Source organism: Gymnoscopelus microlampas (assembly GCF_963454915.1).
Source record: "Gymnoscopelus microlampas genome assembly, chromosome: 6".
Lineage (NCBI taxonomy): Eukaryota > Metazoa > Chordata > Actinopteri > Myctophiformes > Myctophidae > Gymnoscopelus > Gymnoscopelus microlampas.
In genome coordinates, this window is record NC_139943.1 from 23,340,602 (window position 1) to 23,367,555 (window position 26,954).

Here is a 26,954-nt window from a genome sequence, read left to right on the forward strand (position 1 = left end):
ATTATAGTGGTCTCACTTATATTTTTTTATTTGGACCTGACTTTTTTGTGAACATTAGGACTAAACTTTTTTGTGGGGCAAAACCCCTCCGCTAGCATCTAAACTAAGTTTCACCATCATTTGTAAATGCCACAATATGACAGATGCCAGTTGGTCTAAATATATAGAGTACCCTGATACCGTTAGGCAGAAAACCAGGTTTTCCTCCCAATTCCAAAACTTTTCAAGGACCTGGAATTTATCAAACTAATAACATTTCAAACCCTGCTAATTCCATATTTAAAAAATTCTATGACCCGTAGAAAGATTGTTCCATGATCCCCAAATAAATAAAACACTGCAAGAGGATTTATTTAAGAAACATAGTATTTATTTACAAAAAACAATATATTTACATTATAAGTCACCAGTTCTTTCCTTTTATTTAAAATAGAATTTGAGATAAAACAAAACACAAACTAATAAATAAACAGGTATATTACAAAAAAAGTTGTTTCTGAATTGATTGCGAAATGGCTGATTGCAATTTTGACAAACAAGGAAGTGATGGCATTTAAAATGACCACTTTCCAAGTTACAGGCACTAAACATATGTAGTGAAAAAATGCGTAAAAAATGGTGTGGACTTCACAGCAAAAGTCATTTGAGATATTTTGACAGTTGCTCTACAACATTAAGACATTTGTAGCCGCATATTTAGCGGGACATGGATCAACTTCATTCCCAAAATACATTGAGACCTGGATGAGAAAAATTACCTTTTAGGAACGCAACAGCCATGCGACAAAATATGTCTCAGATGGTGAATTAGTGTGTATTGGTGAACTGCAATTGTTGTTTAAAATAGAATTGAATTTAAAGAAAAGTTCTGTTTAGTGCTGTATGCCTTGCCTTAAAAAGTCAGAGTGTCAGGAGCAGTGGTTCAATCCAACAGTCTTTTCCTGCTGAAGGATTTCCCTGTGGTTGAATGCCTGAAGGGAGAGCGTTCCATCTCCACAGTCCTCTCACATACTGGTTCATCTACAGGATTAGTGGAAAGTACATTTTTAGTCAAGTCACATTTCATACAAAGTAAACTCAATGTAATTCACATTAACCAATTTCAACTTGCCGTCCCAAAATTGGCCATGTTATAGGCAAAGAATTATTTGTGAGCTTATCGATCAGCTATTTTCGCCATGCGGCAACACAGTATGATGATAAAAAGATGAGGCTTAAAGGTAGGGTAAGTGATTTGCTTTGGTTAAAATAAGTGTTAAATAGCTCTATATTCTGATAGTACTCATTGCTATAGAGTGTTTGTTCAGTATTAGGAGTCTCCTTGTCTCTCCACCTCTTTATAAAACAGAAAATACATTTTCGTTTCAGTTTCAGTTTCATTTCCAATTTTATCCAACCAGGACAGAGAACTCAGTCAGGATACAGATTAAACAAGTGAAATTGGAAGTGATGAGACTAAGAAATGAGCAGACAAAATTGGAACTGGAACACTATACAAATTAAGCTTAAACATGGGTACTTTCTCCTGATTGGCTGAGATTTTGACACCTACCGAAAAATGTATTTTCTGTTTATTAAAGAGCTGGAGAGACAGGGAGACATCTGTTACTGAAAAAACACTCTATAGCAATGATTACTATCAGAATATAGTATTTTAACCTATATATATTAACAAAATACTTTTTGTTTTAACCAAAAAATATCACTTACCCTACCTTTAAGTGGTTTAGAGACAACTAAAATATATCTACAAAGTATAGTCCACCATATCCATCCCACTCACATAGAATAAAGCATTTATAAACCCCATCCATCCGCACCCCCCAACAACACCCACAGGATACAGCAACCCACACAATTCTTGTTTTTATAAGTGACAGATATCAGGTTGGCCACTGGCTCCCTCTTGTGGATATAACGGTGCTTTAAACCAGTGGTTCTCAAACTTTGTCATGTCAAGGACCCCCAACTTGACACTTATTAGCCCACGGACCCCCATTTGAAAAGATATGCCTCAGGGACCCCCATAAGAGAAGATTTCTACAGCTCTAGCAGTGATTCTCAACCATTTTCATTTCAAGGACCCCCAGTTTGACATGCATTAGGCTACGGACCCCCATTTACTGGCATTTCTATCTCTGGGACCCCAATTTATAGTAAAATAAATGTTAATTTAACTCTGAGAGTGTACAAATGGAACCAAATGGACCCGTTAGGGTCCATTTGGTTCCATTTGTACACTCTCAGAGTTACAGACCCATAAGGGTCCATTTAGTTCCTAACTATCCATCATTTATCTGGGGACCCCCTTGGAACTCCCTCAAGTACCCCTGGGGGTCCCCGGACCCCACTTTGAGAACCAATGCTTTAAACTATTTGCTTTTTTTCCCCCCTTCAAATATAACATAATAAATAACTATTTGACAATGTGTCCCCTTTAACAACTAAAAGGGATACATTTATAACAATATTTTACAAACACAATGTCAAAGGCCAAGTGTTTTACCTTTAAAGTGGGGCCTTCTCCTGGTAGCAGAGGCTGATCTACCCTCAAACAACAGCGGAGACTGAGTGAGAGCGAAAATCCCACTGGCTGTCACCGTCTTCCTCCTCTTGGCGCTCGGTGGCGTCTCCACTGGACAACATAATGAAACCGTGAAAAAGATTAATGGTTGCACGGATGGATAAAGAGATGAGATTCATTAATACACTTTGAATTTCAAAGTTAACCCATTGAGACCTGAAGCCGATTCTACATGTCTCCTAAATTCCAACAGTTTTCTGAAAAACGTATGTTTCTATATCAGTGCTGCTCAATCTTTTTCATGCCAAGGACCCCCAAAATGATATGTATTTGGCCGCGGACCCCCATCAAAATATTTTGTTCCAGGGACCCCCAGAAGCAAAGATTTGAGTTAAAAATGTTCGCTTTAAAAGTATTTATATTCAAAGATTTGCACACATTTTCACGATTTTTCAAAAATAGCAGATCTACAAGCTCGTAGCGCGGCACTCGGTGCCGCGCTATGAGCTTGTATATCTGCTATTTTTGAATAGCCCAAAGTGTAAAATAATGCTTTTTAGCTCAAATCTAAAAATGACACTGTTCCAGGTCTTAATAATTAATACACTTTGAATTTCAAAGTTAAGGCATCAGTTTAAAAACTCTATAGATCAATTATTTAGCTGTATGCAGTTGCAGTGTTTACAATACAAAGCGTTAATGTGTTCATCATTGGAGCTATGTAAACATTTTAATTTATTCAGCACAATTAGTGTATAAGTATGAGCTAAAGATTTACATCTGTCACCACAGTGCTAAAGGGAACTTGTGGATACAAGAAAGCATGCAAAACGAAGTTGCACCCTTGAAACAAATCTAACTTCACTTAAACCACGACCAACAAAAACAATAAGAAATGTGATCAAATGGTCTAAAATCTAGTATTCATGTATAAACAAAATTAGGGTCTACAACATATTGTCCACTCCATTAACTAAAATATATAACATTTTGGAATTAAATTCTTAAAGTCTTATTCATAAACATCTGATCTTACAACACTTCAGGTCTCCATCTCCTGCCATCCACCCCTGGTGATCTCTTGTCTGAGGACCAGTTTCATCAACCTGCTTGGCCAGGCTCTCAATCCAGTCCATGTCCCCCTGTGGAGAAACAGGAGATGCATCTTCTCCTATCAGAGGTGACCTCCTAGAGGGTGCACTCGGTGCAGCAGCTTTACTGCATGAAGGCTCGTCTGTGTCCTCGTTATCCTGTAACCTCCTCACACCGAGCTCCACCTCCTCCAGTAGCTCCTGCTTCCGAGCATGTTCCTTGCCTCCAAATACACTGGCCTGCGCTCTCTTCTTCCTGGGCCAACTTTTAAGGTTGTCTGGGTTCACCCGCCCCATGTTCTGGGGAGATGGGGTCAGGGGAACGGACTCTGTCGGTGCTAGGGGTGACATGGCTCCAGCCGCAGCGCAGTGCTGTGTAGGGGTATAGGATTGGCAGATGTAGGTTTGGACACTTTTGCCAGGCGTGCTCTTGGCTGGAGTGACATGAGAGCAGAGTGAAGGTGAGACACAACCAGGATCTCTGTGTTTAGAGAGCAGAGGCAAAGGACTGTCCAGCTGAGGGGGATTGAAACCCACTGAGGGGCTCTGACCTCCTGATCTGGGATCTCCACCGTCAGCAGTAAAGGAGTCGGTGCGTCTGAATTTGAGCTTTGGAAGCCCTGATTTTTGCATTTCCACTAGTTCCACTTGGTACATCAATGGATTCGGAGTAGTAACACCCTTCCTTCGACGAGGTGTCCCTGAACTCCTTGGGGTTGAAAAGCGAGGTGAATCAGAGTAGCCCCAACGAACTGCTGCTTCCCTCTGTTGGCGGTCGGGCGTCTGTCGAAAGCCGTAGCTTCGTGCTGGGGTTACTTGAGCCGGTAGTGGGTACGATCTTGGAGAGGATGCTGCTGTAAACTCAAAGGCTTCGCTGGACTTGGAGGGCTTCCTGGAGAAGCTGATGTTCATTTTTAGGCCTTGGGTGAGTTCAGTCTTTACAATAGCAGCATCAATGATATCCATACTGTCGCCCTCACTTGCTGTCTTCATGCTGATGTGAGAAGAGTCAAACTGCTGTGAGTCTGTGTGGGAACTGGTTTCGGAGGACTGTGAAGATTCAGACAAGGTTTTTTGTTGTGCCTGTGTTTCGCACTCAATATTTTCTGTTGTTACATGGTCACTGGTCATAGCACAGCTAGAGTCTGTGTTTGGTTTGGAAGGAGGTAGGCTCTCACTAGATTGGGATCTCAAGTTGTGCCTGGTCCTTTTTTTAGCACTTTGGCCAGGCCTGGGTTTCTCTGGAGTTTGTGTAAGAGTTGGGCCTTTTAATCGAGTCAATTCTGGTTTACAAGGAGACACAATATTTTTGACAGGTGTTCTTCCAGAGCGGGTGACAATTTGATATGCAATAACAGGGCTCATGTTTAGGGTTATGGTGTTGTGTGTGCGTGGGGAAAGGTTAGGAGGCGAGGTAGATATGGGAGTTTCCTGAGAACGAACAATTGCGACTTCCTTCACCGGGGTGGTCATCTTGTCTTGAAGTCTTTTAATGAAACTATGACATGGCTTCTCTGGTGTCACCACATTGCTTCTTGATAATGTTTGAGGAGGCTTCTGTGGAGTTACAGGGGAACTGAAGCTATGTGCTCCGTGGTCAGTTTTATCAGGGGTGTGGAAAACCTTTCTTTTGACACCAGATCTTTTAGAGGGACTGTCAAAATTGTTTCTGGAGGCTTTCAACAACCTTGGGGAGGTACGAGTTGAATTGATACAGGGCGACTCTGGCACTTTGAAAGTACTGTTTTCCGTGTGTCTAAATTTCCGGGGTGACGGTGACCAGGTGACACTCTTTCTGGGTGTTACTGTTCTTGAACATGGACTCCTGAGTGAATAAGCTCCAGTAGGTGAGATGTGTTCCGACATTATGGCCTTGATAGGCGTTTTAAGGATCCCCTTCAGCGGGGTCTTCACAGGGCTGTCTTTCTGAGGAGTACCCAGCACCAGGGCTCTTCTGGTTGGGGACCTGAAGGGGCTGCTTCTGAGGGACATCCCCACCTGATGAGAGCAACCTGCTGCAGGGCTGTCTGGGACCATGGTGGTACAGACCCTAGAGGATCCTGGGGTCCTGGGGGTCTGAGGGGTGCTGGGTGATCTGTTCCCATGAGCAGCCCTTCCAGTTTTACCAGGTGATTTTGTTGGGGTTTTGATAGGACTCTGCAGGAAATAATTGAACAAGCTTTAGTTAAATTCATAGCCATTTTTAAAGACCCATGTTTATAGACCCTACAGGTGTCAAATGTCAACTGAGCTGAATTTTGGTCTTAAATATCGGCATATTTTCAATGATATCTGATTATTATTATATTTTGCCAATTGCCAACAACAAGCTTTACAAACATTCACATAGAACTATCAGAAGGCGTAACCCAGATCTGCCCAAATGAACTGTACAATAGTTTAGCTGTCCACCATCATGCTAATTTATTTAGACAGCCCTAATAATCACACAGGATGACTTTAAATGGGATTTAGTTCATCATTGATCAAACTCTCCCATGCCTTGTTGGATTTAAGCTTGGAATTGAATTTCTGATTCCTGAGAAAATGTACTGTATGTAAAATGTTATTGGTTGCATATTCCTTGCCAACAGCTCACCTAAACACAAGCAGGTGATCTGCAGATATCTCAGATCTATGAGAAGCTAATTATATTTTAATTTCTTAGATTCAGTGTCAGCTAACGGCAGATTCACATTGTCTTATTCCAGTGTAGCCCTGAACTGTAACAACAATGACAACAAAATTCACAAAGAGGGAAATTTATAGTGCATCGGACTGATACAGATTTAGCGTAACTATCTAGCGGCAGTGGCCCAGGAAGTACAGCGTTCCATCTGGGAACCGGAAGGACGCTGGTTTGAGGGTATGTTTTAGAAATATGATGCCACAGAGGCTTCCAGTATATGTATTGTACTTACAGGGTGACGTATGCCAAAAACGATAATTCCATTTTACTGGCCCTTTAAGAGTGGGTGTTAAGTCCGTCCTTCAATTATGTAATAGTGCCTCTTTTTAAGTACTCGAAGGAGACAAGATTAGAGAGTAAAAAAAAGTTAAAGCCAAACTTTTACCCTAAAAAATTTAAAAGCTTTCATAGTCATTACTACCTGGATAATTTAATACCTTTTTAACATTTGCAGACAAAATAAGCACCAATGAAAAAATATTACAAATGGGAGAACACACCTCAAACACATCAGAGTTACCAGATGACAGCAATTTCCTGCTGGCCCTGGTGGGGTAGGAGTCAATGGAGGAGGTGGAGGGGCGACCAGGGGACTGAGCTGCTCCGAAAAGGATACGGTGAGGAGAGTGGACAGCCCTGGGGTTGACACCACTGACAGAGAGCTGGGAGGAGGACAACGCTTTGTCCAGGTTGCGGGAACGAGGCTGAGAGCTGGAGTAGAAGATGCTGGAATTTCTTCTGGCAAATGACTTTATCCTCGGGCTCCTCCTCAGCTCTGAGAGAAAAGGTAATGACAAGGGTCAATCAATACATAAAATAAATCGGTGGCCCAGAACATATTTTCTTTCCTAACTTTGTTTTTATTGATTAAAACAAACTGAAAAGCAGGGACTGCTCTAAAAGATAATGTCAAACTGTTTTCTTTGTTTATTTTTTTATTTGGAGAAACACTATTTTTTGCAACTAGTTTTTGCCCTTCACACAGCCCCCCCCCCTCATCCTTGACTGATGTTACGTATGCCATCAATCCGAGTACCTTCTGAAGGCTTTACTGGCGACTCCTCCACTATGCAATCATCCTCTGGGGCAGACCTCCTGTAAACAAGCGGACAAACAGTGCTTAAGCCTAATTTATTTATACTTCCACCTTATTGTGTCATTTAGAATATCCTTCTTGTTTAAGGTTCATGTTTCCCTATTATTCATACCTTCCCATTCTCTGTCTGTACAGTAGGCGGCTGGACACCTGTTTGTGATGGGGCGTTTCACATACTTTCTTTGTCAGGAGTGCATGCGTTTCTGAAAAGCCAAAATTCATTAGAACATCACATAAATGAAACCAACCAGGGTGGAAAATGAAGATAGCCTACGCCTGAGTAAGCCACTAAAGATGACTAAAGTCATCATTACCTTCTGACTCCCGACACTGTTTGTGATTGAGTCCTTCCACAGCAGACACAGACTGACTCCTGGGCAGTTTGGAGCGCTTGGATACAGAGGCCTTCTCCTGGTTGAACAGGTTCCTCCTCACCTTGGTCACCTCTAGAGGCAGTCATCACATCATCAATACTGACTAATCCTTTGCCGACCGAAATTATTTGATGACAACACAAACAAGTTAACCATCTCTTTGCCTCTAAATTCTGGAATTCTAGCCCTTACATCACATGGAATCAGTGTGTGGACACATTGTGCTAACCAGATGAATCCTAGTGTCCCTATTCTGGGCATGTCATAATAGGCAAACATTCAAGAATACTTTAAGTGATATTGTAGAAGAGAACACACTGGAGCAGCTCAGACTTTAAGTGGTTAATTTGTTTTTAAATTGCTCTCCATCTTTTGTATTGATGTGGTACATTTCACCTTCATGACCTGTGCACTTCTTTACTCTCGCCAATGTGAGAGATGTGTGATGTCATAAAACATTTATTCAACGTGTAAACAGGCAGGTTAGGTAAAAGTTTTGGACGACATTGCTCGTCGTTAAACAATTTAGAGCTGCTACAGTATGTCGTGACTAACATTGTAATAGTTTTTGGCCACTTAAGCTAGGTGAAACCTGCCAAATAGACAAACCAGTATGTTCTCTATTATTATCTTGATGTATATTATATTGTTGTTAGCACAGTATTGCAGAACATGCCACACCAAAATCATGTTGCTTGTACTTGTACGAATGAGTGTCAAATAAACACTTCTTAATTCTAACCGCACATACTGTACCTTGTGCTGCTTGTTTCTGAGGTGGTGGCTCTGGAACTGGTTTCTCCACTGGAACACTCGGTTTAGCTTTGGTCTGTGGGCAATAAGTGGGCAATAAGTAATAGTGTAAGGCATTTTGAAAAATTACAATTCATGAATAATACAATTACAATCAGAATGGAGGTGAAACAAGTGGCCAGTAAATGCCCAAATTAAACACCATCCTGATGGATAGAATTTACTACATAGGGCATAACAATGACCATAGGAAAGTCACATCACAGTTAAATATTTGAAAATGAATGTTATTATAATTGATTGATTATATTCTGGTCAGAATTTATATTCAATGAAATATGGTACGTCTTAAAAATGGCACTTTGAGAACTTGAAGCTTGGTACATCATTTTTATCTGTCAACTCCTGTTAAATTTGTGAATTTAATGCATTTAAAAAAATACTTTGAGATGCACAAATATCAGAGAGGAGACTATAGGCATGCGTTATGTGTTGTATTCAGCTTACAGTTTTGGTGGTCTTTCTCGGGATCTCTATTTGGCGAAGACTCTGTGGTGCTTCCGTCATACTGCGATGGCGAGTCAGCATCCCACTCCTGAAACATAAATTTAATAATAATAAAAAAGATAATAGACATGAAAACTATATTAGACCCATCATTACTCTACACTGTTTGCCTGTGATTCTAAGATTTTATTGATGACTTAGGACCAGGCTCCAGGTTATATGCTAATCCCTTATATCTGCGGTGTCCTCTTTTAAAATCAGCCTTAAGAACTTTTCGTTCTCCCAGACCTCTTTGATGGTTAGAATGTGTATGCTATGTGCTAGTTCTTTGTTTGTTCTGCATGTGGGGAGCGTGGGGTCATTAAATGCTGAATCATTTGGATGAGTGGGGTTTTAAATGCTTTCTGTACATGTGTGGACGGTAGGTGCATTACGTTTGCACCTGCATGTGCTATGCAAATAAAACTTACTTGACTAAAATCCTTACTTAGGGCCCTCTTAAGCGAAAAACACAATGCCTACGCAGCTACCATATCCCCCCCCCTTCCTCACCTCCTCTTGCTGGGGGAGCGCTTTCTCAGGTCTTGTAGCCCATCCCCAGCATCTGAGGCTCCCATGATTGAGAGCGAAGGGGAGATGGTGGAAGGAGACAAGCTGTCCTTGTTAAGAGACTCGTCACTGAAGAAGTCCGAAGGCAGTGCAGCCAGTAGGGCATCAGGCAGCTGGCTGCCCAGACTGTTGTAGATGTCAGCCAACAGCCTGGGGATGGTTGTCAAAAACCTGACAGGACATGGACATTATAGTGTTTAGAATATAGTGAGTCAGAATTACTACAATTCTCAACTAGAAAAATGTGCTCCTTGGACCAAAGGTCTCCGCCAGGGCAGGTAGCTTATTGTGGGCCAGCAATGTTTCACGGCAATCGGATGCTGCGTTCATGATTTGAGGCATTTTGTTGAAAACGGGCCACTCCTGCAAACTTTGAAAACCAATCAGGATGGAATATGAAAAATTGGGACAGATCCGTCTTGATTACATGACTATAATACTGAATTGCGTGATGTTTGGACAAGATCTGTACGAGTAATATCAAAAAATGATTTAGCAAAAATTGGCCTGCTGGTGGCACTATAACAGGCCTATGTGAAAATGTTGGGGCAGAGGTTCTGCTCTGGCATCCAGGAAGTGTGTGTGGAGAGTTTCACGCCGATTGGGCCAACGGTGCCGGAGATTAGCTGTGCACAGACGGACGAACACACACACAAGGCCGGACAGACAGGGGTGAAAACATAGTCTCGGCCACACCTTCGGCCTGGTGGAGACAATAAACAGACAGAATTATTTTTATTTTGTCACGAGTCACAATGACAGCCAGATAAAAGTCACTCACCTAGGAAGGAGCTCATCCTGCAGGAACTTGGTGAGACAGACCGGGTCTTTAGTTAGAGAGATCATCCTCAGCATATCAGCCACCTAAGCAGCAAGTTTCATTTATTGTTTTATTTTCATTAGTAACTTACAAATACATTTTAAGGTATCAAAACCCTCAACATAACAATTTCCCTCAATGGGTCCTCAAGCTCTTTATTAGTTTAAGTGGATTTTATTGGAGCACAGTCAAACTGAACGCATTAAGGAAAAACAAAAGGTCATGTCAAATGTGTCAGAAAAGAATCTATTCTGCAATGAAAGGCCTTTTTCTGTTTAAAACTAAAAACATTTGTGTATCCTACCTCCTCCACCATCTCTTCTGTAGCTGATGCATCAATCTGTCCTGGAGAGAGTCTACACAACTCCAACCTCAGCACCGCCTGCAGCTTGCACCTAGGAGACAGAGACAGAGAGACACACACACACACACACACACACACACACACACACACACACACACACACACACACACACACACACACACACACACACACACACACACACACACACACACACACACACACACACACACAAATATGGTGGTCTAATTAACTACGTTAATTAAGAGTTTAATCAGATAATCAACAGATTAATTTATTAGGAAAATAATCGCTACATGTTACAAAAACTCACTCTCTGACTTTGCTTTCAGGATCAGAGGCAGCGCCATAAAACTCCCTGATGGATTTAGTGGACTTAAGAAGATGCTGCTGGACAAACTGAAAGGTCTTTACCTGTAAAGCGCAAGAGAAGAAAACAAATTATACATTATATGGATTGGTGTCGTATACAGAAACATGGATTATTCTGTGGATAATATAATAATTCACTAATTCTTTACTTAGAGGTTATACCTTTCAATGGTAAGTTTTTTTTTTAAAGGTTGTTGTCTGAAAGGTAAATATTTAACTGTTGTTGGGGAGATTATAGAGACAAGACAGTAGGAAAACAAATAGGGAGACAGTGTAGGCGAGTCAGACAACAGGAATGCTGAGAGGGAGACGGTGTAGGAGAGAGACAGTAGGAAAACAGAAAGAGACGGGGTATGACATACAGACAGTAGAAAGGTTGAGAGGGGGACAATGTACGAGGAGACACAGGACAGTACAGTACTGTATGTGCTACTCTGGAGAACAGCTTAACCAATATCAATGCAGTCCACATTCTGTCCCTTAATGTAAAAGCCTGCAGCTTTTCTTAAATATCAAATTAACTGAGATTTTGATACCAGGACTGACCGAATGTAAATGTTATACACACTTTAAGACTGTTGGCTCATAATTTGTACACAAACCAGAGGATTCATCTTCATCTTCCGAGTTGCATTAGATCGGAAAGTTATAAAAACAATTATTTGATCATCAATGAATAAAATTGATTGAATATGTAGTTGGAATAAATATGGCAAGTTATGACAAGACCTTAACGTAATTGTATCTAATATCCATAACTCAGTTGGTCAATTAAAATCTTGACTTTTACATCAGTACCATCTAACTAAATATTTATTTGGAAGAAATAGGGAGTTGTCTCAAGATCTTAAAAAGAAGAAAAGAAAAGGAAAATACAGCAATGATGTTTGTCTCACTGCCTGGTCTGTCTTCGGTGTGATGAAGGATTTGAGAGCAGCCAGAAAGTTGTGGGTTCCAGTGAGGATGCACAAATCTCTCTCAGCTACGGTCTTCTCATAACTGGACTTCAGATGAGCCACCAGCTCGGGCTCACTGCTGAAGACTGATGAGAGGGACAAAAACATGGTTAAATGTCCAAATAATAACCAGTTTTTGTACTATTACTAAGGCTAAGACTATCAACCACTCACTCTGATGGCTGGCTCCTCCATGTTTGGTCTTGTCACCCGAGCATCTCCTCCCTGGCTTGTCGTGGCCTTTGCCCTCTGACCCCTGGTGTTCGGTCTCAGCCTGACCTAGTTCGCGCTGGGCCTTGACATTGAGTCGCGCTACATTCAGCATCTGTAGGGAGCGACTCATCGTCTTCATCTTCTGCTTCACAGGTGTGCGCTGGGCCCCACCTACAGGCAGAATGAGGCAAGTGACGGAAAAGGCAGAAGACATGGGTGACGTCACGCTTAACCACAATAATAAACAACATATCTGTTCAGATCCTTTGACTAGTTGTTTGAGCTGCATGTGAGAGTGCGTCTACCTCGCGTATCGATCAAAAACAACCATTCACACGCCTCTTACCAAAGCTTACAAAAGCTGCAGAGTTTCAACAACGTGAATTAACATAGGAATGACCCTGGCTGGATGCATATCAATGGTCCATCGTGTGACCTGCTAAGTACTGAAGCAGTCTAAAGAAAACGTTTGGATAACAGTGGCTGATGGATTCATTAACTAAATTACAGAGGTGACGTCTGCAAGGTAAATGTATATGACAACACTAAAGTATCCCCATTATGCAAGTAAATAGAATACAATTCGATATATATTGTGATTTTTGATAAATAGGCCTAAATATTAAAGAGGTTATTTCAATCGGCGATCGTACGCGTTCACATGTATGCACGAGCGTGTGTACGCGTGCGTAACGAAACACTTCACTAGTTAAAAAAAGCCACAGTACACCACTTTCCCTAACCGGTTCTGATTTATTACTTACATTGAAAAGCAAAAATGTTATAATAAAAATTCCCTAACCTACTAGTGAGTTGTCAAACTGACAGATTCCTCAATGTTACATTTCTATTTGTTACCAACATAAAATAACCAGAAACATCCTCAATGCAAGTGTATCATATGCCCGAGTTTCCTTGTTTCGTTTTCTTTCAAAGAGCATATTTTTTGGCCACAACAGCTTTGCCTATTGGCACTGGGCGCTTATGTCCTTGGAGGTTTGTAAAGATGTAACTTTTCAAAACAGGCTTGATGGTTACATCAAGCCTATGAATTGAATACCAAGGCCCTCATTGGAAACAAGTCCGCAAGGACTTTTATGAACGGACCTGTTAGACAAAGTATTTTAAATGTAAATGTGTTGTTTTACATTTCTTTTGCCTAATAAAATATTCAATCAATCAATCAATCAAACGTGTAACCAACACGTGTGATGCCATCATTTCACAACGTCAACATTTCATGGAGAAATACATAGAAGACAGGGTCTTTTTTGCCACACTATTATTGATTTCCTCACATTAGATCAATTTAGGTTCAAACTTGGCCAAGCTTCCCTATAATACATTATTATAACTAACATATCCTGCAGTGGTTGGAGGTGGTCTCCCTACTCTTCCATTGAGAAATGTTTACCCTGGTGTCAGGCAGGACACCATGTGGTCAATAAAGTTATTAGAAGCACATGGCGCACTGGATTGGACACTAGATGTGCCGCCCTCTTTATTGTAGTTCGGACACTGTTGTAATTAACTCTCTCCGTCAGGAGAGGAAAACAGACAAAAATATATGGATTGTAGCTTTAACAGACAGAAGTGGTGATCTAGCTTCTCCGTATTTGTTTTTATCTTTTACATTCATATTAGATTAGTTTGTGTTCATTACCTGTGTTACAACAGATATTATCAAAAGAGCATTCTTAGGTGCTGCATTCTTACGATTCTTAGTTCTGTTGTTTCCAGGGCCCTGCGAGGCCTGGTATAGTTCAGCGAGGCTGCTGACTAGCTCCTGCTGCAGTGCAGACAACTCCTCTCCCTGGGTCTCCTCTACTCCTCCTGGCTGCTCTGGAACAGCATTCAACAGTCTAGAGAGCGAGAGACACAGAGACAGACAGACAGACACACAAGAATATTTGTGAATTACTGTTTGTTGCTAAAACTATGTTATCTTGTGATTCCGAAGAAATTAGACATGGCTTTCAAGCTGTTTCTATTTTGTCTGACTAAATGTGTTTCTTTTATAGCAGTTCAATAGACCTTTTTATAGAGCCGAGTATCATATCACTGGACAATTTCTTTCAATACTGGTTGCATGTACCAGTTCTATCAAATTATTGTAAATACGTTTCTAAGTAATGACAAAATAAACTGTTAATATCTATAAGATGTGTACATGCCATCCTAAACTGAACAACTCTAAAATTATGTTTTCAGTGGTAATCAATGCAAAAAATACCGAATTCAATTTGCAGCAAATCATAACAAAAGTAGTATTAATGGCAGTGGTTCTGACAGTTCAATAATGGCAGTGAGAGAGCAGCTGCAGTCATTTTAGGAATAGTGCAGTATACAGCCGTACTTCATTGACTCCATTAGATGGGAGCTGACTCCTGACTGGTCACATTGAGGGAACCAGCTCTCTGTTAGGCTTGTCATCACTGGGCTGGAACAATGTCTAAGCTCCTGTTGAGCCCATTCTGGAACACGGTGCTCCATCGGCTGGACTGAGGAGCAAAAACATCTTAAAGTCACCCTTACTGGTAAATTCTAGTGTTTTTATACCTGCACCCAATGGAGCGGGTGTATTGTGAATGCCCCAGTCTGTTTGTTTAACTGTCACAGCAATAACTCAGTCAGTGTTAAGCCACTGTTGCTCAGGAGTGGGCCTGTCTCAATTATTACATAGTCGCAATCATTTGAGATACAAAATTATTTTGCATAATTGTCATAATCATTTCCATGTTGAAAAATGTTTTCCAAAACAATTGCCGAAATATCAGATCTACAAGCTCATAACCCGTCGCATTAACATTATTTCCTCACCCTCCTCAGTGTTTACATCCTGCTCCATGACCACAGACAGGACACTGCTGACAACATCTGGTAGGTCGGAGAACATATCGGAATCAGCCATATCGGCATCAGCCGTCAGAGGCAAGCTAAGGTGGGCAATGTCAGGTTGGAAGATGGTGAGCAGAGCGTTGAAGGGAGACAGAGGAGAGAGTATGGCCGAGCACAACACACCACTGTCATTCACCTCAGCAAACTGGAAAGAAACGAGAGGGGACAGAAGGGCTTTATTACAGACAGCACAAATGTATGAGAAAAATATGGAAGTTTGTAATCATTATTAGATAACCTAAGAACATGGCTGTGAGTATGATGATACAATATAATTTCCCTCTAAAACAAATGTGGTCCCAAAATGTTGCATTATGATCTTTATGATCAACAAACGAAACCTATGCTCAAGCATATCTGGGATGTGGAATAAACACACAAATTAACCCTAAATGGGTGCTGAGATAAATGTGTTTTTTGATGCGTTTAGCTTTTGTTCTGGTTATTAGATGTTTTTATTTTTATTATTTTATTCTATGCCAGACAATTGAGAAATGGTAGATATTGCTATTAGGGCTGTCGGACGTGCATATCGCGCTGTTCTGTGGCCAGCATCAAATGAGGGAACAAGGCCATGCCATGTTAATTAAAAAATATAGGCAAAACAAAAAGCTCATACAATATTACCAGATAAAATATCTACCCCCCCCCCCCCCCCTCTTTACTACCATCAGATCTGCAGGCAGGTGCATAACTGATGACAATGATGAGAATGGAAACAGGTGTTCCAAGCAAACACTCTCACACAACACAGATACTGACAGGGAGGGACACTTAGACACATAAACACAAAGCACTGCCTGGGGCTGTGACAATTTTTACTTTTTTAGATTATCCATTTTTGCTTGCAACAAGTCCACGCAGTTTCTACAGGAGTTAAATATATGTTTATTAAAACAAAGACAACAGTACATCATGTTGTGTTTTATAGGTAATATTTGGCTAAATTATAGTTTTTAAACTTAAATCCCCCAGTTTATGTGGTGATATTGTTATTGGTGGTGCTGTTTCACTGCCGACTCCGAATGAAAGAATAATAAACACTGGCATCAGCCAATGGTTCTACAGCTCACCATATGCAGATCAAGTGTGGTGAGCAGCTCCATTAGGAGTTGCTGAAAGGCTGTTTGGCCCGGGTCCTTGTTGTTACTGGGACACTGGAGGATCCATGACTCTGAGGAGGTCTTTGTTGGTGATGGGGCTCTCCAACCCTGGAGAACCCCTTTCAGACACACCTCCACGGGCTGAGGGAAGAGCTTCTGCCAGCAAGACACTGGCTCTACAGATACACTGCAGGTCTGGGTAGTATTGCCTGGGTTTTGGGAGAAGGTAATTATAGCATTCATTGTACTTACAGTACTTTATTTATAAAAATGATTAGAGATAGAGTGAGGTAGTATGCTCTACACAGACTCAGCGCATGGGTGTTAGGGTGGGTGGAGAATAGCAGAATATGAATGATGGCAAGACAAGTATATATTTGAGTTACTTTTCATTTTTCAAAAGCAAAACCTGGAATTATGTTTTACTTTTCAACATGAATATAAACAAACGGTCATGTTTTTCTCAATGTGTGTTTGATGATTGCAATAATCCCACAGTGCAGTTGTGGAAAATGTTTATTTTTACTCAACACCTCCGACCTCCCAACCATGCAACCCACCTTGCCCCCAAATCAGAACACCTCCCAGGACAGGAAACGCCAGTCGGTAGAGCCGTTCAGAAGTCAGAAGATATCCAATGCTGGATTCCAGAGGGAAAACCTCTCTCTCGGGGCCTAAATCCTGCACTGTCATCCCAGATGGCGTTCTCTGCGTGCAGGAGAGCTTCAGCAGAGCATCCATAGGAAGCTCTCTGCCTCCCAGTTGCCCCAGTATCTCTGACAGCTTCTGAGAACCAACGTGGTCCTCACACCTCAGCACCTAGTTTAAATCATGTATCAGGGCAATAACATACATCATACAAGAACTATACATTATGTCAGACAGGCAGCATGGACATGCAACATGATTTTTGTTTCCTTGATCATATTTGAATCTATTTCACTGACAATCAGTTAAAGTAGAGCTCAAAGTGTGCAATGAAATAATTCAGTTCCTCTATCATTCCAGTCAGAAACACATACATGCATACATACATACATATATACATATATACATATATACATGTATACACATAAACACACAAAAACAGCCATCACCAATCAATGGATAATTCAGCAAATGCCATTTTCCTACGGTCCTACCGTAAATCTACTTCATAATGGCTTCAGTGTCACTGTCAGCACTAGTAAGTAATAAGTAGCATTGTTAAACCTTTATATTTTAGTTTAAATTAAATATCTGGATGACCAGCATCACAGCCAACATTAGGATTACGACTGATTCTTAAAAGGACCTTGTATCGTTACCTGCAGGTAGGGCCTGCTGTCAACCCAGTGCAGGACCACCCGTCGTTGGACCAACATGTCATGAAGCCCCCTGGACAGAATCTGATCTGACACATCCGTGTGCATCATGTCTTGGACGCTAGTAGTTGATATGTATTCCCCGAGTTGTGCTCTCGAACGAGGACACTCCGACAGAACAAACAACACATTTCTCCCACCATCAGCTGAAGTGTCATCCTCTTGTGAGCTGCTGACTGCTTTCCCGACCGATCGGTTGGACTTCCTCGGTCTTAGGGACAGTTTGGTCGGAGAAGTGATATCAGGTCTGTCCCACTGGAAGTCCAAAAGGGCCTCTTTCAGCGCATTCTGGACCGAGGAGGATGGACTGGGCTGCTGTTTTCGCCGAGCAGTAGTAGAGCATGCCTTGTCCTGCATGTCCCATTTGGCGTCGTATTCCATCTCAAAGTCCTCGAAGGTCTTGTGCCGAAGCTCCTTGAAGTCAGAGCCCCTGGACAGGTTGCCACTGCGGCCAGACCTGGACTGGAAAAACTTGTAGCCCCAGCGCACCTTGTCGAAGCCATACTTGTAACCGAAATGCAGCAGGATCCGCAGAATCCCTCGTTTCAGTGGGTTTGTTGTGGCTGTTTCCGCTCGGATGTGATGATCCCCACCACCGTCCAGATCAATGACAAACACCAAGTTGTGCAGAGCCATAATAATAGTAACAACAGCTCACTGGCCGCTGATCCATTTACAACAGGTAGCAGTTACTACGCTGAATGTAAGATCTGGTAGCATTCATTAGACGTATCTAAAGCCTCGTCTAGATGGACCTGTAAACACACTAGAAAGCTCAGCTGGGTGAAATTAGATTAGACACGTCGTTGTGTTTATTAATAGTTTATAATCTACCAAAGGGTAAAATAATACAGATGTCACCCATCATGTCCGCTGGTTAACTTTACCCAACTTGTCTGAAGTTAAGTTAGCTGTGTTTGCTAACTAGGCTAACGCTAACAACAGTAGAAAGTAACTTTACCAAACTTGTCTGAAGTTAGCTGTTTTTGCTAACTAGGCTAAAGCTAACTACAGTAGAATGAATGCGCCCGCCGTGGCGCTGCTATTTGTTTCAAGCATATCGGTCCAGCACTGACGATACGTAAACATATACGCGCTACTTCGGTTAGGTTATGTCGTTTGTTTGTTACACGGGAGGTTGGGACGTTTTTTAAATTTCTACCATGTTCGCCATTTTCCTTTTTTGCTTCTTGACTCTTCGCGCTCCTCGCACGCGAATCCACCCTTGCTGTCATTGGCTCCATGGTACTGCACGAGCGGCGCTGTCATTGGACCAAAAGGACACAAATGGTTGTTTATGATTTGCCAACGAGTCCTCTACCTTGTGATTGGCCAAATGAAGTGTCATTCATCCTTTTACGACAACGTGAGTGGAGGAGGATCTGATGTGCATTTAAACCAGTGTTGCCTTGTTCGCTTATTTTAAGCGACTTTGGGCTTGTTTTTATGTAGTGGCTTGTAAATGTAAAATGTTTCTAAAGTGTTAGGCCTAGTTGCTTATTTGGGCTTGCTTCCTGGTTGCACGCAATGATTCCCAATGATTCTCAAACATTGACATGTCAAGGAGGACCCCAAATTAATATGTATGTTTCCATGGACCGGGACCCCCATCTGAAAATATTTGTGCCAATCGAGATCCACACAAGATTTGTGTTTTTTTATTTTTTTATTCAAGATTTGTTTTGAAAATAGCAGACCTACAAGCTCAAAACGCGTCGCATCGTGACGCGTTGTGAGCTTGTAGATCTGCTATTTTGAAATAGCTAACGTACATTAGGATTAGTGCTGTGTTGTTGTTTAGTCGCTTCTTTTGGGCATATTTTCATAGACCTGGTTGCTTCTGGCAACACTGATTTAAACCTCAAGCAATGGCATCAGAAATCATCATGGTCAGGGATTATGTACAGCCTAATAGAAACAAGCCATAGTGCTTTCTTGGGTTTAAAATCCTCTTAACATACCTTGTATTAATACATAAATAAATAAATACATTTCTACAGCAGCAGATGGGGGTAGAGAGCTGAGAGAGAAAGACCCATTGAATTGAAAATTGAGAGAGAGCACGTTTGTGTTTTTGGTTACTGTCTTTACCTAACACTATGGTCTGTACTGTACACATCACATTGGTTTGTTTTGACAGCATGTGACCAAGGTTTTTTCCACACAATGTATTATTAACAGACATAGCTAAATCAGCACAATGCAGCTGAAGTGCAATGATGCAACAATAACAGTCTTTGACTTTAACTGAATTTTAAGCAAAACATTCAGCCAAAGTCTCCACAGTGCACTTCTAGTTGACTGCTGTTTTGGCTTTGTGTGATACAAACCCCAGAGGGGACCCAGCTCAAGTGTTGAGAGTTTATACGAGTTCAGTCTGTTCGAAGAAAACCGGGTTAGACAGAGCACATGGTATCAAATCCCCCTCGATGAGAGCTTTGTAGATAGGTCATTTACGGTGAAGAGTTTTGGTAGAGGGAAATGGAGGGCGGCCAGTCAACGTATGTAAGTTTAGTTTAAGTGGTTAAAAATAAAAAAAAGTCAAACTTATTTGTCTGCCTCATTTCTAACACTTCTGTTAGACTCTTATACACTTTGGGACTCAGCAATATTTGTTACAGACAGTGGCACATCTGTGTGGTGGTTCTTCTCATCCATTTCGGATGCTGTCAATGCCCTTGCACTCCCTGCAAGCCATGGTTCACATGACGCTCGTCTGTCACAAGCGTCATGGAACCGGTTGTTCCTGGTTTTCGATTTTTGAGTGGTGCCAGCCACTCCTACACTTGATCGTGTCGTGTGTGTGTGTCTGTCCGTCTGTCGTATGTTTGAGCACAGCCTCAACAGCTGCAGCTGATTGCAACACAAGGATGCAACCAGTTACACTAATTCAAAGGCACCATGCACTCTCTTCACACTGGGTGTGATTTTTCTCTCACATGTACATAAACGTTCAGACTTCAAATATAAAGTGCTGACCCCCATGCCACGGATGTAAAAAGTTGAGCCGGCTAAGGTCTAAGTACCTGTATGAGTACAATACACCTCCCAACCAGTAGTGTCGCATAATTGATTGAAAGCGTCGGAGAAAATTCGAAGAAAATGGCCGGCAATCGGATTAAAAATCTTTTTATTGAACAATACGGAATATACAGGTACTTAGACCTTTGCCGGCTCAACTTGTTACATCCGTGGCATGGGGGTCAGCACTTTATATTTGAAATCTGAACGTTTATGTACATGTGAGAGTTGTAAATGTCAAAAAATCAAAAAACAGGAGCAACCGGTTCCATGACTTGTGACATGACATGTCATGTTTCAGGGCTACACTCCCTCCCTACTATTGGTTATTTATTGTAATCTTGGTCATATGTTTATTCAGAGCTGGGGATCTCAAAGTTTTGGTGACTGACGGCCAAGGGACACACGAGAAAAAAAAGTTGTTAGACGATCATGTCTCAGAATTTAACCTTCGCTTGATGTCTTGCAACCCCCAGCTTCAGCTTGATCAATTCTCTGTCACTTAATACTGTCAGGTTAAAAAAAATGCACATGGCAAAACAGCCTGAGATCTTGTACTGTCGCTATAAATTCAGCAGGTCATCTCTTCTGATCTGAGGTTGTGCAACAGGTGCTTGTTGCAGCTCCTCCCCGCGGGGGGGAAGAGGCTCACGATCTGGGGAAAGCTGCTCCCCTCCACACACGCGAGTTGGGATTTAAAGTGTGTGTTACATAGGCTACTCACTGGATTTCATTTGACAACATTTAAAAAAAAACACTGAGCAGTCCAGCCTCTTTCAAATTGTTCCAGTTTTTCTTGCATTTTCTTTCTCCTGATTTAAAGGGACATTACACTAATTAAAACGGACTGTAATTTATTTTTTATTTGCCTGCTAGCATGGACTTAGAGAAACCCCCTGATCTAGATGAAGGCATCTGCTTAAGTATTAATGCAAAATACTGTACAGTATCAGATTTATGAATGTAATGCAATGTTTGTTGCATGCCAAAGGCAATACTTGTCTTTCATGAATAAACATTCCAAACAAAATTGAGCCTGACTCAGAAATATTTGCAAATATTTATTATAGTCCATATGACAAACAAAATACTTACATTATAACATATATTATGTAGAATCATGTAAAACAAAGTATAAAGGCTATTTATGTTCTCGTTCTATCTACAGTAGAAATTTACACAAATGAAAGAGAATAAATACCATGACATCAGAAAAGGCATTTTGTTTTTGTGTTTTTAGAAAGATACATAGAGTGCAGCTCACTTGAAGCCAAAAAGAATGACTTTGTTAAGTTACTCTACTTCAAATGACAGCCAGGTCACATTGAATCAATCAGCACATGTATCAGTACTTAGTCCTGTTGAAATATTTACAGTTTGGTAAGTATGTCATAATAGTTACATTTATATACAGTAACAGTCCTTTATATCACAACTGGTCACTTACTTAAAAAAAAGAAAAACATTTTATAAGCAAAAATACATATACAACTTTAGCATGGAAAAATATTCAGCTTTCATCTTTCAAGTTTCTCTTCCCTCTTAAAAATCATTCAAGAGTAGAAAAAAGGAATATAAAGGAATATTTTTATATAGCAAATCTAAAGAAAGAGAAATAGCGTTTCGACACAGTGTTACCATTAAAAACGAACACGTCTATTCCACTGTATCCTTATATAACCAGCCAGTTTTAACAATACTGGTAAGAATAAGAAAATATGCACAGAGTGCATGTTTTGGTAATATACGTATGTGGATATGTTAGTACATACTACGCTGTATAAACATCTTTGTCACTGACAGTGGCAGCTACACACAGACTGACAAACAGTCTAGTTCGAATCCATTTGGCCTCCATTTGACACAGTCTTTGGGCAAAACCCCAAAATGGGCAAGGCTTCTATCATGCTGCATTCATGTCATAAAGAAAAGATGGCTGTTACATACTTAATGCTAGAAAAATAGCATTCCTTTCAGCTCTCAATTTGGATGTTGTGCAACAATTTCTGCAGTCAAACCTTAATCAAAACCCACTTTTTCTCAGATAACTGCCTTTTTCTCAGCTAATGTGCCATAGACCTTCCAAATAACATTTCCCAACTTTATCACTTCCAAAGCAAGCAAAATGTCACTTCTACCATAGATTCCCAAATGATGAGAACACAGCAGCATGATATCCAGAGGAGGGAAGAAGGAGATGTAGAGGAGAGGGGTTAGGTGGGACTGAAGCGGGGCGTGTCCATACTTTTCCCCCACCCACTTTCACTGGGTGGAGTCAGAGTCGCTGGAGTCCAGGCTGGCTTGCGGCGTGGGCGGTGTGCTGTGGTGACGGCTGGTAGTAGCGGTGGCGGCCAACGGGCAGCTATGGTGAAGTGTTTGTGTGCTCCTCCTCAGGTTCTCCATTGACTGCAGGAATGAGCGCCTGGCCCTCTCCTCCTCCAGGGGAGAGGAGCCCTCCTCCTCCTCCGCCACTTCGGCGATCTCAGCGAATGTGACTGGCTGGGTTTTGAAACGGGCGTCACGGGGTCGCCGCGAGCGGCTCTTTCCCCGGGCGGCAGGACCCTTGGGCACTGGAAGCTGCTGAGGGAACTCCTCCATGGTGGAGGCCATTAGGTGGGCAGGGAGGACGTGGAAACCCTGGTGGTGCAGGTCCATGGGCATCGGGCGCACGGCAGCCATGGCTGGACCGGGCAGGATGTGGGCAGACTGGATAGAGCCCTTAACCTGGATTTGGAGATAAAATGTGTTGTTGTAAACTCTTTTTAACCACATGAACCCTATTCTGGGGTAAACATTCGGCGAAAATGGCAGATCTACAAGCTCACAATGTGTCGCAATGCGACACAATGTGATCAGCTATTTTGTAGATCTTGAACAGTAGATCAACTATTTTGTAGCTTGTAGATTGGCTATTTTCTGCACACAGATTTGGTGTAGAGGGAAAAAAATAACTAGTCAACGAAGTATACATGTATAGTGGTTACTTTCTTACTTGATAATACAATTTTGTCATTCTTGTTCAAACCTAATGTGGAGCCAGTTGTGAATAAAGACAAAATCCCCACTTTGCAAGTACCACAGCTTTTCTTACTTGAACTCCTGCTGTCTCTGTGTTTCGCTGTCTCTCTCCCTCTGGCCCTCTCTGATCGCTCGTCTTATTCAAATAGTGGTCCGTATTATCAGGAAAGACAAAAAAGCCAAAGTCTTCTCAAATGTGAAATCCGAAAAACTCCTCAAAGCTCCGATGTCCAGGCAAAAGGTCCCCTGCCTTTCCCAACAAAAAGAGGTCACTGTTGAGGTACTGTTCTCCTCTCCTTGCACTTCTTGTCAAAATAAAACCTGTGGCTGCGTTTCAGCTTTAACTCATTGGCACTCTGTCAATCTTTTAGCCTTCTGTCTCTCTCTCTCCGGTTGCTGTCTGTAAGAGCTACTGCCGGTGACAGCTTGCTTATGTCTTATATAGCAGCTCTCTACCCACTCAGCTTCAGTGTCCTCCCTCCCCTCTCTTGGTTCACTCCTTCACCCCCGTTTCCGCACAGGCTCCCCCCCTTACCTCCTACCTCCTCACTTCTCCTCTCCCCACTTCCTCTCCCTGTCACAACTCCAGCTCCAATAACAGTCAGTGACAAGAGTCATCCAGCTGAAATAAACACACAAGAGGGAGGGAGGGAAAGAGAGAGAGAGAGAGAGAGAGATGAAGAAGACTGATTTTGAGGCACAGAAGGGGAGTATGCAGTGGAAAAGAGAAAGGGAGCAGGAAGCAGAGTGAAATAAAAGGAGAACTTTAAATGCAGAGAAACGTTAGCAGAAAGAATCCAAGTATTCCCCTCATGCCACCTGCTATGTTTAAGTACTAAACTTGCACTTGACCTTATCTAACCTTGACATTGCTTTGACCGATTAAAACAAGACCGGGTGGCTTACATGTGCACTCTGTAACTTACTACAGTAGGTGTACAGTTTGTGAATGATGTTCCATACAGCTACATATTTGGGCAAGATTGATTGGTGGTTCAGTGGAAATGTGAAAAATTGCCACGCATCATTTTCTACTGTTTATGCTGAAAACATCAGCTAAATGCTTAAAATGTAACTGCAAACTGATAGATAGTTTATTAGCCTATCAAATGTATTTAATTATATTTACAAGCCATGTTTTGAAACGGACTTTAGTGAATTGAGTTGAGTGGGAATTCGGTCAGACCAGAGGTTGTCCAGAACCTAAAATCCACGATTGCCTGTATCGGTCTGTCTGTCTGCCTGCGTGTGTCTGTGTCCACAGGTATTGGCTTCCCGGATCTTCCTTCTTATCCGTGATTGGCTTCACGGATCAGCTAAGCTTACCAATTGTAGTTATATGATTTCTTTATACACATACAGTATATGGAGATCTCTGAGCTGGCATCATAAACTAGCCTCTGAGTACTATGATAATAGGTACGGCTCTGGATGGCATGCATTCCAACCATGAGTCGTTCCCGAATTACATCGGTCCATAGTATGGACAAATGCTCTTCTAGACAGCTTTCCCCAATAAAAAGTAATAGTTTGATCCAAATTGGGTTAAAACTGACAGTCCTCAGTTTGTTAGTTTTATTTGACAATTTTAAAACAAGGAGACATGCACACATATGAGCATGATTCAAGGATGAACACAATAAAGACAGAAGTATTTCCATTGTGGTCTTCTGTACATTTGTCAATTGGTTGTGTGTGTGCGTGTGCGTGTGCGTGTGCGTGTGCGTGTGCGTGCGCGTGTGAGTGTGGAGGTGTAGGCATCGCCAACTCAACCAGTCAAATGTTTTAATACAGAAGAGAGCGTAGAAGAAGAGGAAGAAGAACAAGAAGAAGAGGAAGAAGGCGAAGAAGAAGAATAGGAAGAACAAGAAGAAGAAGAGGAACAAGGAGGAGGAGGAGCGGTAATAAAGGGAGCAATTAGTAAGGGAGAAATTAGTTCAGCCAAGTCTCTCAAAAACATCACTGGTATTGCATCCAATGTTAGCCTGAGGCCTTGAAGCAGCTCAGCTATCATTTTAGCAACCATGGCTTCTTCTACACTTTCAAAGGGAAATGTATTATGATGGAACCACTTGGTGTAAAGGCTCTTTGTCCTTTCCTGTATGAACCAGTGCAACCCTACTTGCAACTGAAGTAATTTGTTTTGTTGACCTCAACTGTTCCCTACCTATTCTTTTGAGTGTTTTCCACAGTTCCCTTGGGGTCAGTTTTGTTCTCTAACGTTATTAGTAAAGTATACAGTACGTCATAGATGACTAACATCATATACTGGTACATGAAGTCCGAGATTCACATGGGAAATCAGGGTATTGTTAGACCTTGTCTTGTCTTGTTTGTTTTATTTTGTTATTTCACCAAAAATACTTAGACTGTACTTAGTTGACCATAATCCCAAGGGTTCTATACTAGGGCCCTTCCAGTTTTCACTCCGCTAAATATTTTCTCAGAAAATAGCCGATCTATAAGCTCACAACGCATCGTGTTACTACTGGTTGTGAGCTTGTAGATTTTCTATTTCAGAACAGGGATGATAGGGTTCAAGTGGTTAATTAGTGGGCTCATTCACTGGAGAGCCCAGCTATGTTCTTCTCACTATTCATATAATATGTCTTTTTCTCCTAAAACCTTAGCACGTTCTAGCTCCAACATACAGTACTTTCACTCAGAAGATTTGTTCAAATATTAAAATGTTTATCTTCATCTGGAATAGCAAGGCCTTTTTTGAAAACTATTTTACCACCATTACTTTACATTACTACTAAAACTGAGATTTTAGTCTGACAAGTATGAGTAAGAGTGCAGGAATGGATGATGTCATACTTTATTTAGAGCATGGGCACCCCAATTTGTTATTGGGATGCTCTTCCGAAGCCTCGGCCCTCTCATTCTCCCAAAGAATGTCTTTCTTGGTCCAGTCTCCTCTTCCATCCATTCTCTCCAGTTGCGGTCCAGCTGGTATTTGAGGGTCTTTAACCTGTCCCTTCAACATATCATGTTTCTGCCTGACCACTTCCACGGTCTGCTCCATGCAGCCTCTGGTTCCACAGACCTTCTGTCAGGTTTATCTGCTGTATTGTCATCAATGCTGCCACAATGTTGAGGAACCCAAAAAAAACTTGAATCTTCATCTTTCTCCACATCCATGATCTGCTGTGTAGAGCGGAGCTTTTGATCTGTCAAGTTCCAAGCTCTGCTTCGCCGCCTCCTCAGCCTCTGCCAAGGGT

General features: G+C 41.6%; 2 protein-coding genes across 2 annotated transcripts; both read right to left on the bottom strand.

The window, feature by feature from the left end:
• Nucleotides 1-398: 398 nt before the first annotated feature.
• Nucleotides 399-18,870, bottom strand: ticrr (TopBP1-interacting, checkpoint, and replication regulator). Its single transcript, XM_084059338.1, has 21 exons — nt 17,635-18,870; nt 16,888-17,146; nt 16,298-16,536; nt 15,147-15,369; nt 14,683-14,827; nt 14,043-14,188; nt 12,288-12,497; nt 12,054-12,199; nt 11,099-11,199; nt 10,768-10,858; nt 10,425-10,507; nt 9,587-9,814; nt 9,035-9,122; nt 8,531-8,603; nt 7,715-7,846; nt 7,513-7,603; nt 7,341-7,399; nt 6,805-7,079; nt 3,561-5,772; nt 2,507-2,635; nt 399-1,020 (listed from the first exon to the last, which is right to left on the bottom strand). Exons 1-21 carry the CDS (start codon nt 18,325-18,327, stop codon nt 923-925), a joined length of 5,721 nt encoding a protein of 1,906 aa, XP_083915464.1. The 5' UTR covers nt 18,328-18,870; the 3' UTR covers nt 399-922.
• Nucleotides 18,871-21,772: 2,902 nt separating this feature from the next.
• cUnh11orf96 (chromosome Un C11orf96 homolog) lies at nt 21,773-24,159 on the bottom strand. The gene is made up of 2 exons (XM_084059395.1): nt 23,804-24,159; nt 21,773-23,436 (listed from the first exon to the last, which is right to left on the bottom strand). The coding sequence occupies exon 2, from the start codon at nt 23,389-23,391 to the stop codon at nt 22,975-22,977; it is 417 nt and encodes a 138-aa protein (XP_083915521.1). The 5' UTR covers nt 23,392-23,436; nt 23,804-24,159; the 3' UTR covers nt 21,773-22,974.
• Nucleotides 24,160-26,954: the final 2,795 nt, after the last annotated feature.

What these genes read in the sequence shown, in the direction of transcription:
- ticrr (XM_084059338.1), bottom strand. Translation starts at nt 18,327, where the DNA reads ATGGCTCTGCACAACTTGGTGTTTGTCATTGATCTGGACGGTGGTGGG. An exon ending in CCTGAAAGCAAAGTCAGAGA is followed by an intron (nt 10,859 to 11,098) that starts GTGAGTTTTTGT and finishes TCTGTCTCCTAG; the next exon opens with GTGCAAGCTGCAGGCGGTGC. An exon ending in CAGAAGAGATGGTGGAGGAG is followed by an intron (nt 10,508 to 10,767) that starts GTAGGATACACA and finishes CTTGCTGCTTAG; the next exon opens with GTGGCTGATATGCTGAGGAT.
- cUnh11orf96 (XM_084059395.1), bottom strand. Translation starts at nt 23,391, where the DNA reads ATGGCTGCCGTGCGCCCGATGCCCATGGACCTGCACCACCAGGGTTTC.